At 37.4% G+C, this 12,944-nt stretch overlaps 4 protein-coding genes across 4 annotated transcripts; all 4 read right to left on the bottom strand. All coding sequences in view use genetic code 12, as the record gives it.

Annotated features, from left to right (window-relative positions):
• Positions 1–180: 180 nt before the first annotated feature.
• On the bottom strand, positions 181–990 carry J8A68_000176 (GTP cyclohydrolase I; the record flags this gene model as incomplete). The annotated part of the gene is made up of 1 exon (XM_049405467.1): positions 181–990. The coding sequence occupies one exon, from the start codon at positions 988–990 to the stop codon at positions 181–183; it is 810 nt and encodes a 269-aa protein (XP_049266513.1).
• A 486-nt stretch (positions 991–1,476) lies between these two features.
• On the bottom strand, positions 1,477–5,220 carry SSD1 (mRNA-binding translational repressor; the record flags this gene model as incomplete). The annotated part of the gene is made up of 1 exon (XM_049405457.1): positions 1,477–5,220. One exon carries the CDS (start codon positions 5,218–5,220, stop codon positions 1,477–1,479), a length of 3,744 nt encoding a protein of 1,247 aa, XP_049266512.1.
• An 899-nt stretch (positions 5,221–6,119) lies between these two features.
• Positions 6,120–7,541, bottom strand: HYS2 (DNA-directed DNA polymerase delta subunit; the record flags this gene model as incomplete). The annotated part of the gene is made up of 1 exon (XM_049405446.1): positions 6,120–7,541. The coding sequence occupies one exon, from the start codon at positions 7,539–7,541 to the stop codon at positions 6,120–6,122; it is 1,422 nt and encodes a 473-aa protein (XP_049266511.1).
• A 175-nt stretch (positions 7,542–7,716) lies between these two features.
• On the bottom strand, positions 7,717–9,363 carry HAS1 (ATP-dependent RNA helicase; the record flags this gene model as incomplete). Its single annotated transcript, XM_049405435.1, has 1 exon — positions 7,717–9,363. One exon carries the CDS (start codon positions 9,361–9,363, stop codon positions 7,717–7,719), a length of 1,647 nt encoding a protein of 548 aa, XP_049266510.1.
• Between the last annotated feature and the right edge of the window lie 3,581 nt (positions 9,364–12,944).

The raw sequence follows: 12,944 nt of genomic DNA, 5'->3' as shown, positions 1-12,944 counted from the left end.
AAAGAAAGAATAATACTGTAAATAATATGAAACTGTTGAATTATCATAACATCGTAACTTGAATCCATCCATAAGGTTGGAAACGAAATAAATAGAGTTTCTCAAAATAACTCTGGAGGGCGGGGGAGAATTGAAATGGAAAATGTTGAATTTTGCACTCTAACCTTCTAATCACATTGATCATTTTCTTCCCAATAAGGTCAAGAACTCTTCTCTTGTCTTTTGTTGATCACGGAAACATCCCAACATACAACTAGTGGTAGTAGAGGAACCAGTCTTCTGAACCCCCCTACTGACCATACACATATGGGTAGCTTCAATTACAACGGCTACACCTCTTGGTCTTAAAATCTCGCTTAGGGCCATCGCAATTTGTTTTGTTAATCTTTCTTGAACTTGGAATCTTCTTGCATACATTTCAGCTAATCTAGCCAATTTGCTTAACCCTAAAACCCTCTTATTAGGAATATATGCAATGTGAGCTTTTCCAAAGAATGGAACTAAATGATGTTCACATAATGAATAAATTTCAATATCTCTTACAATAACCATCTCATCATGATCTTCTTCAAATACGGCTCTCTTAATGACATCACGAATATTATCTTCATATCCTTTTGTAAAATATAACATCGCACGGGCATAACGCTCAGGGGTTTCCAATAATCCTTCTCTATCGGTGTCTTCTCCCAACTCTTCTAAAATAGTCTTGACTGCGCTAGCAATTCGCTTTTCTCTGGCTTGTGCCTCGTCGGAAGTTTGCTCCAATCTCAGTCTGGCACCCTTTGATGGCCATGACAACCCATCGCTATCAATCGGTGGGTTTAAAGTGCATGGCGATGCTGCTCGAGTTTGTAATGGAGTCCCGGAACGAAAGTCTGTGGTATTTCCTAGTAACTTCGACCTCTTGGCTGGTGAAATTGGTTTAGGTGAAAACGCACCGTTGATATCATCGGAGCTTGATCCTTGCTGCTTGAAACTATCTGACATATTCTGAAGAAGCCGTGACCACGTATCAAATTGAAGACTTGAAAACTAAAATTATAGTCTATTTTAATTCTTGCAAATGAAATATGACTCTGAATTGAAATTATGGAAAAATTTTTGGATAAATAATTATTAATAGGAAAAAAAATAAAGTTAAGAATCACGTGCAAACAAAGGAAAAAAAAAATAATGTTCTCTTAATAAAGAAGTATGTTCAGATCCTATCATATTAAAGACTATCGTTCTACAAGCCGAATCATTAAAGAGATAATAGTTGTATAAAAATAAAAACTAGATATAGATATATATATATATATATATATTAAATAATCAATCGAAAATAAGCAACAATAATATTAAATAGGATTAATTTGGGTATAAAAAATACTTCAAGGGAAATAACATGAGTCGTAAGATCGTTCAACGGAAACCCAACCAATTTATAACAGAAAATGTATGCAATCAGACAAACAAAACCCCAAATTCATCTTAGTCGTTTGCGAAAGGATTCAAAATACGGACAGTCAAACATGGCAAAGCCATACCAATTTCAGCTCTAAGTAAAACAGGAACCATATTCAATTCTTTGATTACTTGAATATATGAAGATCCTTCAATTCTAGTAATACAGTCTTGTAAATATGGAGCCAACCCATTTATCGAATCCCCCGAGATGACTGAAGACGAATTAGTTCTCACATTCTTAGGAAATTCCGTTCTAGTAGGTGAAGATGGCATTGATTTAGTAGAATCCTTTAAATCGCATTGGCTCTTGTCTGCTTTCAATACAGGAATTGACAATTTTGGTGGTTCTAAATTCAATTTGGAAAGCTTTTCAACTATTGAATCAGTAGTTACATTTGACTTCTCCAAGAGTGTTTTATTCTGGATTTGGGCAGCTTGCAATGCGGAGGTTCTATGCTTGTTCTTAATGGAACTTCTGTATGACAATGAAGTTTGCTCATCTGGTGGAATATAAGTGGCAGCATCAACTCCTTTTTCCCAATATAATTCCAATGTTCTGTCCTTCTTGTCAAATTCTGCTTTAACCAATGGCAATTGATCTCCATGAACTCTCTTTTCAACTCCTAGCTCTGGAATAAACACATCAAAGGATGATTCGTAGACTTGAACAACTGTACCCATGCATAATAATTGACCAGCAGTTTCACTAATTTCGTTGATTGTTTGAGATAATAAAAGATGAATAGCTTGTTCTTGCGCATTGGCAGCACAGTCCTTTTTGAAATTACAATAGTCAGCAATTGCCTTTAAAGATTCTAAATCCCTCTCTTCTTCTTCTTTGCTCAATGCAAGCTTCAATTGTCTATGTACAACCAAATCTGCATAACGCCTCAATGGAGCGGTAAAATGAGTATATAAAGGTAAATTAAAATAATAATGACCATAGCTTTCGGGATCTTGCTTTCCAGAAATATAATATTTACCTCTGGACATACATTTGTACAATAATGTTTCAACACATTTTCTTTTAACAGGATCTTCAATTTTCAAAATGGACTTTTGTAAAGTTGCAGAAGTCTCAGTATCAATCTTAAACCCTAAAGTTGAAGCTTTTCTCACGAACGTTTCCATCTTTTGAAGAGTTGGCAAAGCTTGACGACGCAACAAAGCCTTGTCACCTAAACCGGCATGAACTTTGGCAGCTATCGCAGTGTTTACCTTATGAGAAATTTCAGTAATAACGTCGAATGACAAACTGTCCTTAAAAATATTCAAATCCAAGCGAACTCTTTCGTCGTCCAATTGATCCAATAATGTTAAATTTGGTGAAATACCTAAATCGTGATCTTCTAACCGTTGACGACGGAACTCTTTGGCAATTAAACTGAAAGTCTTGATATAATCGCAAGTGGCAGAAGATATGGTATTTATATCCTTTCCTTCCAAAATGATATCAAATGTATCATATGATACTAGTTGCTTTGGAACAATGACTGATTCATGAATATATAAATCCTCAACTTCGAAGTTAGCTGTGTCAATTTCAAAAACGACGGAAAGAGCCAAATTACGCTCATTTTCTTTAAATGAAAGTAAGCTATTAACTTGCTTGGGAAAAAGATGGGCACATTTCTGGGGAAGAAATACGGATGATGACCTCTTCTTAGATTTACGATCTAAAATAGACCCTGGTTTGACAAAAAAGGAGATATCCACAACATGGAATCCTAGTTCAATTTTCGAACTTGATAACCTCTTAACGTGCATGGCATGGTCAACAAAATCTCCGGTTTGAGAAAATGCAATAATGTAATCATTCAAATATTCAGCTCTATTGCCAGTCTCAAATTCTGGTTCAATTGAAGGTAAATCGTAAAACGCCACATTAGCTGACTCGTCATCTTCAGGATACTCATCACACAAAAAGTTATTATCTCTCAAAATGGAATCAATTTCAGTGTTGGGTTCATCTATAGTTCCCAATTTACTCACAAGTGTACCAAAGGGGTGTAATGACGTGATTGGCCATCTTTTAATCGACGCAACAAATAATTGGTCAGCATATTTTTCATGATTCTCAACAAAATCTTTTGGCGCTTGCTCAGTTGGAATTGCAATTAATGGAACTTTCTTATCGGTAGGCTTGAACCAAACAATTTTGGGTTCCTTGGGTGTCTGAACAGTTGATTCTTTGCCACTTTTCTTGTCTCGAGCGGCTTGGGCAGCTTGGGCAGGTCTCAATAATCCCAAAGTCCCAGCAAACAATTGACCAGGAATACGATCTACTACGGCCACAACATGACCAGCATAAAGAGGTTTGATCTCATCATTTATTTCTTCCTCTTCAACTAACAATAACGATTGTCCTTCAACTTCGACATCGTCATTTTTCTTCATTGTCGGTCTTTGTTTTAATGATCCTCTCCTTCCAATACCAGAACTGCTCTCTGTGTCCTCATTGCTATCTTCTCCGTTTCTGTTGACACTAGCTTGGCTATCAATTTTACTAGGAGCTGAGGTTGCGTCATTATGAATATCATCATTAAGTGGTCTAGTGTTCAACGTATTATCCTTTCTTCTCTTTTTCTCTTCCTTTTCCTTTTTAGACTCCCAAACTTCATCCACTACCAACAATTCCACAGCAACTAAATCACCTTCCAATGCACGATTACGATCCTTAGATCCACAAATGAATATATCTGCATCCAACAAGCCATCCGTGGAAACATATGCATCTGACCTATTCTTTTTATTCACTCTCAAAGTCCCTGTCACCAAACGTCCTTCATTAATTAAATCTGGCAACGATGATTGTGGTAAATATGGTGCAAAAAGGGACTTACGAGCATTTGCTCCTCCACTTCCAGAACCGCCTTGTCCTTGACCTGATCCAGGTAAAAATTGAGCTAATGATGAAATTGACGATCCTCCACCATACGACCCGCCACGTGACTTATGTCCGGGAACAAATAAACCTGGCGGGGCATCTAAAGTTGATGGTTGCTTTTGGTGCTGATTATTGGGTTGTTGTTGAGCCCTCCAGTTAGAATTAATTCCTTCTGCATTTCTAGAAGGAGTCCTATAATGGGAACCTCTTCTGTTGTGTGATCTATCCGGTGATTGTGTGACAGTAAAACTAGGTGTGGGTGGTAGCAAATTATCAGATTGTTGTTGTTGCTGTTGTTGGTACTGTGCAGGGAATTTAAATGGTTGTTGCCCATAAGCTAATGATCGAGCTCGAGTATGAGATGTCGATGGCGTGGGTAACTCAGCCTCTCCTGCATCTGGTGGAAACTTAAACGAACTTAAATTTTCATTAGATGCTGATTTTGATGTTTTGTTGGGCGGACTTAAAGATGTTCTGTTGGTTTGTCTTTGAGTAGCGGCTGCTTTAATTGCTTCATCTAAAACTAGTGAATGCCTTCTTGTATGACCTTGGCCCTGGCCCTGACCTCCACCTGATCCCGTACGTCTATGAGTGCCAGAAGCTGATCTTGAATGTGATCCACGGCCTCCATAGGAGCCAGAAGAACCTTCAAATTGTTGTTGTTGGGGTTGAGGTGGATATTTAAATTGCTGTTGCTGCATTTGTTGTTGTTGTAAGATTTGCTTCTGTTGTGCCTGGACCTGTTCTAATTGACGTTGTAGGTTATATTGCTCCACCATCAACGTGGTCAATTCGGAGGGCGATCGCCTATGGGCAATGTGCAAGTTCTTCAACTTTCTGCTTGATGATCTTTCGGGTGTAGGACTATCGTTAGAACTCATTTTGAATGGGGATGCATTAATTAGATTAAATGAGGAGAAGGGGAAATAGTGAAAATACTAAACAATGGCTAATAAAATTCTATGATGAGAATTCAATGAACTGATCGATAACAATAAAACTAATATACACGATACTAACTTTGTTTATGCTTTATGAATTGAATGATTGATTGATTGATTCCCTGATCAAATTGGGGAGGCAAATCTTTTGTTGGATTTCGTAGGGTCTGATGGTTTTTCTTCTTTGATATCCTATCTGTTTCTTTCCTTTCTATTAGTCTTCAATGTATGTAACAGTTACTAACGAAATATAAAGCTACAGATGGCAATTGATTGATTGACAAGGGAATGTAATGTAAATGAATGAACTTTTATAATTATAATAAGAAAGAAGAAAATTTGGAGTTCTGGAAGCAAAAATTTAACCTTTTTTTTGGGCTGATTTTTAAGGGTGAGTAAAGGGAGTGAGAAGAATTGTAAAAGAAAAAAAAATCAAATGAATTGTGATGTCGTCATAGTTTATTTTTATGCATTATAATTAGTCAAATTGATTTCGTCATTTGTCAATTTGAAATAATACGAATGAAATACATCACAAAAGAACTTGTCCTCAATTCCAAGGCTTTTAATATATCCTCTATCATACAATAGCGGTTTATTTTAGAGAATTCGAAGTATTTAGCCTTGCGCTTTCATACCTATGAAGATTAAATAAAGATATTGCACAAGCTTATGCCTCGCCTTATTTACAAATGCTATATTTATTGATTTTTGGCTCAACTTGAATCCCCGATTTATATTCCGAAAACTATATCCATTTACATTGTATCTTAAAGAATGACGGTTTAGATTTCCAATAACATGAAGCAAGTTCACATCTTAATCATGAGACATAGTTATCATATATCAATTCGAACCACATTGCAACTGAGAGTTTCAAGATTAAGTACAACAAATTCTCCTGTCTCACTAAACTTTGGGATACTGACTAACCGCACTGAACAGTTATCACCTAACTGAAACTCTTCCGACTCGTAATTCTCTTGGTTTGCAACAAAATAAACGTGAGGAATCTCGTTGTTGAATGTAAATGGATCGCATTCTTCAAAGGGATAACAGTACAAGGTATCTGGAGCAGTTGGAATAAAATTTTGCCAATGTAAATTGGCTCTCATAATAGAAATGGCTGATAAACTCTTTTTAGTGTATTTCTTGACATCATCAATATTTTGACCGCTTGTTCCTAAAATTCTTACTCCATCGATTTCAAACCATTGTGGGTTAGTCAACCTCTGCAATCTACTATCCCCAAGAACTGATGTACTATTTTTGAACATTGCCTTGTGCAATGCTTGTTGAGGTAAGCAGATTTCTGCAGGGTCATTGTGTCCTGGCATCACCGACACTGGTAAACTTAAAATAACATCATTGACAAATTCATCTAGCTTACGTAAAGATTCTGCGTTATACTTGGAAATATTCTTGGATCCATAATTATTCGAGGTAATAAAGCTCTGCGAATCATTCGCTCCTCCCAATTCACTCAAAGGTAAAATTGAGTCCCCAGCAATTATAAGCTCCGCGATTGTTCCACTGTACATTGCATCTTCATTCAGACCAACTTCTCCAATAAGGTATTGTTTCAATAATTCCATTCTTAAATCGTTAATTCCCTCTTTTCCAATGTTTAGCCCCGAGATCAAGGCAACCGTCTTCGTGCTGTTGCCTTGTGGTAATGCTTTTTGAGGAGCTATCGTCGGATAGACAACATCCATGATTTCAAATATCCCTGCTTGAAGCTCAATTCCCAATACTCCAACGATACAGCCAGTCACCAACAAGTTATTATCTAAAAAACCTTGATTATGCAAGACCGCTCTTCCTGACTCATCCTCTAACATTACTACTGCTTCCTCGTCATCGTCGAGATAACTTGCTGGAATTTCAGGTAGGATATCATCTGTTCCCTTTTCAACATCTTGTAGAATGTTCAATTTATTCTTTGCATCACAAAAAATTGTACCTATAACCCAACATAATTTACCACTGGTAATATCCAAAATTTTGTCCTGCCTAAAGATTGTTTGTCCGTCAATCTTCTTAGTTCCATCACCCCATTTCTTGATTGCGTTGCGAAGTACCCTTTCGCTCAAAGTGTTAAATCTATGCTGATACATTGAAAAGAATTGCTGATTATACTTCCTCTGTCCACGACCAAGCAAAAACTCATCTACTTTTTCAAAAGGTTCATTGAAAGATACTTCTGATCTTTTGACTGTTACTTCTTGGAGTCCCTTATTAAGGTACTGCAAATCACCCATGGTTGGTTGTATAAACTTTGACTGAATAGAGTCTTACAATTGTATAATTAGATTTTTTTTTTTTGGTTTAAGAAGACGCGTCTATTTGATACTTGCAAATTTTTCAAATGCTTTTAATTAATAAATTTAATATACACACAACAACTACAAATATCTAAAATCTAGTTAACACCTCCTAATTCCTCCTTTGTTTCTTGTGCTTCTTTTCAATTGACTTTCCGCTAGCACCAATCGTAATATTAACTTTAGGAGGAACATCAAATCCAAATGATTTCCCAACCTTGACTAAATCTAATTTGTCAATTTGGTACACTGTCTTCAAACTATGAGATGCATATGCTTGTAAATAAGCACGGTAACCATCTTTAGCGGATTGATGTAATAAGTAGTTGGTCTTTATTAACTTTGTCAATTGCGATTGAACGTTGGCTATCTTATTAGCTGGGAATTCGAATTCATTCAACGGAACATTGGCAGCCTTCAAATATCTTAAGAATCCCAATTCGGAAGGAGTTAAGAACATCAAAGACTTCCCTTTTCCGTCAGTACCTCTGGCTGTTCGACCAACTCTATGAATGTAATCTCTTGGATCATCGGGTGGATCAAATTGAATAATCCAATCTACTGAAGGAATATCCAAACCTCTTGCTGCAACATCAGTACAAACCAAAATACCCTGTTTGGCGTTACAAAACTCGAAGAAAGTATTTGTTCTCTTTTGCTGTTTCTGCTTCCCGTGCAAGTCTAACACTGGCAAGTCAATATAGTTTAATAATTCACTGTAGAACTTGACACAATTACAAGATGAAAGGAAAACAATAATCTTCTTCTTTACATTCCTCTTTAAAAAAGAAAATAATAATAAGAATCTCTTATCAGAATCACAAACAACGTACCCTTGTTCCAATCCGTCTACAGTAGATACAGATGCTTCTGGAACGACATTGATATATAATGGACCTGGCCTTAAAGAGATTCTTGCCAAATCTTCAACTTTGGTAGTCTGAGTAGCTGAAAACAACATAGATTGTCTGTCTTCGTTAGGTAAGATCTTAATAATCTTTTTCATTTCATCTTCGAAACCAATCTCCAAAATTCTATCAGCTTCATCAATAACTAACGCCTTCAAGTTACTGAATACAAATCCTGGAGTATTTTGCAAATGATCCAATAATCTACCTGGTGTGGCTACTAATAAATTAACACCTTTACCTAATTTGAATGCCTCAGCCCTTCTATCTGCACCTCCAATTACAATACCACATGTCTGAGAATGAAATTCCATCAACTCTCTAGCAACTCCAAAGATCTGCAATGCCAATTCTCTTGTAGGGGTAATGATAATCACTGCAGTACCATTTCTTGGTTTGATTTTTAATGAATGCAATAACTCCACAGCTGGGATAAGGAATGCCAACGTCTTACCTGATCCAGTTTTGGCAGCACCCAAGACATCGCGACCTGCCATCAATGGTGGGATCGTTTTGGCTTGAACTTTGGTCATTTTGGTGAATCCCATACTCTTAATCGCATTTAAGGTTGGTTCTGACAAGTCTGCATCTTCGAACTTAACATCCTCCTCTAAGGCACTGGAATCTTCAGCAGCCCTTGGCCTAGTGTACTCCTGCAACTTCTCAACTTCTTCTTTGTTGGCCTTTTTATGCTTTGCCTTAGATGAATCTTCAAAATCCTTCACATCCTGCCCCAATAATCCAGCAACTTCATCGAAATCTGCATCCAACTCATCAACAATCTTTTCATTGTTCTCCTCTTCTGATTCAGAATCTGATTCTTCGCGAGATCTCTTCGTTGGCCTCTTCATTTCTTTTCTAGGTTTTGATAACAGCTTTTTAGCCTTGTTGTCCTTCACTTTTGCCATCTTTAACTACTAGGTAGACTCTTCAAAGATTCTTTTGTTGGTAAGAAAAATTAATTTATCTCATCTCATCGTTTATCATCCGAATATTTTTTCTATTTCAATATGGAAAAAAAATGAGACATCACGTGATTTGCCCCCCCCATCCCAATTACCTCAATTCTTGGTTTGATATTTCTATTTGGGTGCATTAAGTCGAGAGATTGTTGAATAATCATCGGCTAGGATTATCTTCTGCTAGAGAATCTTTCTACCACTTCGGTTGTTTTTAGAATATTAGAATTCGTGACAAAATTCTTTCAAAATATTGCCAATGTATTACATTAGCGACGGTCATTCTGGAACGAAGGAATATAGCTATTAAAGACCCAATAATACGAAAGAAACAGAGAGAAGGCTCTTTTTCTGATTCTCGGATCTCTAAACTATGCTTCTTATGATAGACCCCTATACCGAAATTCTGAGGTTATTAATTTTCTTTATTGAATTTAAGCTTTGGTTGCCACACTAAAAGCAAAAATGATACTTCTTCTATTAATAGCTACACGTTGTCTGAGATAATGTGACTCAGTAGTTTTCTGTTAGATCAATTAGAGGCATATTTTGACCTCTCCCATAACCCACTCTTGAGAAAAGTTATTCTCTGGTTGAATGACAATAGACATAGAAAACCTTGTGTCGCGACTTCATCACTAACTCTTTATATAAACTATATGACTAATTATATCAAGAGGAATCACTTTAGTTTCTAATTTAGTTAGAACTTTCCGTTCCATTTAAGCGATCAGCAGTTCTATACGAATGATGAGCAATATGCTTCAAGCCTGTTAAACTTTGAACCTAAATTACTTCATGGAATGTGTTTTCAAGTGAATCTTACTTTTAAACAGTGTAGTTACTAAGATTGGAGCTAGGAAGCAGCATGGACAGGAACAGAAGACCTATTTAGGAAGTTAAACCAGTTTACTGCATATTGCAGCGAGCATTCTCCGTAACACCATTCTGATGTCAGGTGTCGAACAAGTTTACGAATAATGCTTACCCGCTTCAAGAAGGAGCTTGGATCTATTATCCAAGTGAATCCACTGAACATGATAGCTCTGAGAATTTTGCCCATTAACACACTTACTGAGAATCTTATAGACGGAGGGCAGTGTCAGATATTGATACCATATTACCAGAAAAGTCATCTAGAACAGTAAGAAAAACCTAGAATTACATTTAGACGTATGAAATGACCCACATGCTTCAATTTGTAAAAGATCTCTTTAAGAATCTTCGGCTTGTTCAACACTGCCTTACTCAAGACCGCGATGTTCACAGAGAAACTTTGAGAATGATTTACTTTAAGGGATGCATCCAATAACGTACCCAATCAGATCAATGCCCACGTAGATCCAAAAATTCGACCAGAAATGATCCAAAACGTTTAACATTCTTCACCTGAACACTATTTAGACAGCACTACCACAGAGCAAGATCACATGTTCCTTAGCTAATGCAATTATTACTGAGTGAGTTTGAAAATGCGGAAGGAACATACGGTTTCCAATTTGATATCTTGTCGAATATTGTGGTTTTCAAGATGCTTGCCATTTCCGCGAATTGGGTCGCCCCATTAGTGTAATCCAAGGTCTGGTAAATCGACTGCTTCATACAAATGTTTCGGGACCATCCAGAGTCAATACTAAAGTAACTGTAAATACGTTCAGAGAAGAAAGTCAGAGTCAAATGCTAACAAAAATGTCACAGAACCACAGAATAAGTTACATGAAACTCAGAAACAGCGACATCGGCAGGCGAAGGAGAAAGACGAGCAGACGAATCAATGAAATCACTTAAGCATCCTCTATCTGTCCATAAGTCCAGATTAGATCAAGAAGAAGCTGCATAATTAGCAGACAGGACAGGAAATGCACACGGCAAAGACCGATAGATTTCTCGGCTTCAAGCATCCCATGTTGAGTTCTTATGAGGTCATTGTTACAGCGTATGAGATATGCGGTGGATTTAGAAAGCCTGGAGAATGGAATTGCCACCGCTAGAATTGGCCCTGTGCCACTGAAAGGCCGTGTCGAACCCGTCACAACCAAACCAGATCTATTTGGGTAAAGTCAAAAGAGGCAAGTATTTGAAGGGGAGTGCCAACCCAACCGGAAGGTTCAGATAAGGGATATGGAACATCAATACAGGATCGATAAATAGCAAACCAAATTTCAACAAAACGTCATCGTCCGTAATCACGAACGAACTGATCAGTAATAATTTATCGAATCATAGTATCTGACGAGGATACTGGGAAGAACAAACCATGACTTCGCTTACGATCACACTGAGAAAAGAAGCTTCGGTGCACACTTTGAAACGAAAAACCTGCAATTGATTCCGAACCAGATCCTTTTGAATGCCTTAGCCCCCGTTTCAGCAGACTTAGGGCCAATCCTTAGCTATAATTCCCTAGCTCTAGAACCACGCATTATCAGTCTAATATTGGGACATCCTGAGGGGAGCATCTAAAGTAAAAACCAAAATTAATTAAGATAACCTCCGCATATATAGGGCATTATAGCAACATCAACATCAGAAGATACATTTGAAGCAACACCAAAATACTGCAGACAACGTTCGACATATCATCATGGCCAACAGACAAACCACCAACCAGCAAGCTTCTAGAAATTGTAAAAGGTGAGCCATCGCAGTCAGAAAAGGAGAATCCGATTGACCAATACTGTGGCAGCTAAACCAGCATTGATCCGTTCTGCACTCAAACTGATAGAAGCGCTGTAGGAATGCATAGCCCAAAGCGAAGGCTCGAGTATTACATCATCAGCAGAGGTTCCGTTTTCACATTGCGAATATCAAATATAGATAGCAAGATATCTTTCTTTAAGAAATCGGTCAGAGATACCACCCTATTTTAAGCAGATCAGGAATCTTCAAGTGACCAATTTCTTGATGATCAAGCTGAGGGAGAACCCAGTGATAAAAATAGAAACAACTAGCTTCACGAGATTGAGCACCAGCTATCGATTTTTGAGCTATTTTGCCAACGGTTCATGTTAAGCAAACGTAATAAAAGGGCTCTGGAGCGATTGCCCCCATAACCCTCACAATTTCACCTGAAATTGATCGAGAAAACTCCCAATTGAAGGACAGAGCAAAAGTAACTTCGATAGCAATTCACGAAGAATCGTATTTAAAAGTTGGACTTCAATATCCGTAGAGTCAATGCTAGATGCAGCCATAATTATCAACACCATTACAAACCAAGGGACAGTTGTCTCCACAACTACCTATTATCAGTTCCAACCTCGTCAGTTGATGGAGATTAGATTCACTTGAACGGCTCATGAACTGAACTAGTGATAAGTCTTCTTTATGCCTTTCGGCGTTGCTTTTCGCAAGCTTTACTGCAGCAAAACAACCACGGCTGAGTACATGATTGGCCCTTCTTTGGAAAAAACACAGCTTCTATGCGTCAATTCGTAGTGTTCAGAAAGTTCAGAATGAGACCCATCTATGTG

This window comes from Hemisphaericaspora subhashii, assembly GCF_019202705.1.
Source record: "Hemisphaericaspora subhashii strain CBS 10753 chromosome Unknown scaffold142, whole genome shotgun sequence".
Taxonomy (NCBI): Eukaryota; Fungi; Ascomycota; class Pichiomycetes; order Serinales; family Debaryomycetaceae; genus Hemisphaericaspora; species Hemisphaericaspora subhashii.
Note: the sequence above shows the minus strand (reverse complement) of the source record. Positions and strands in the feature narration are given on the sequence as shown.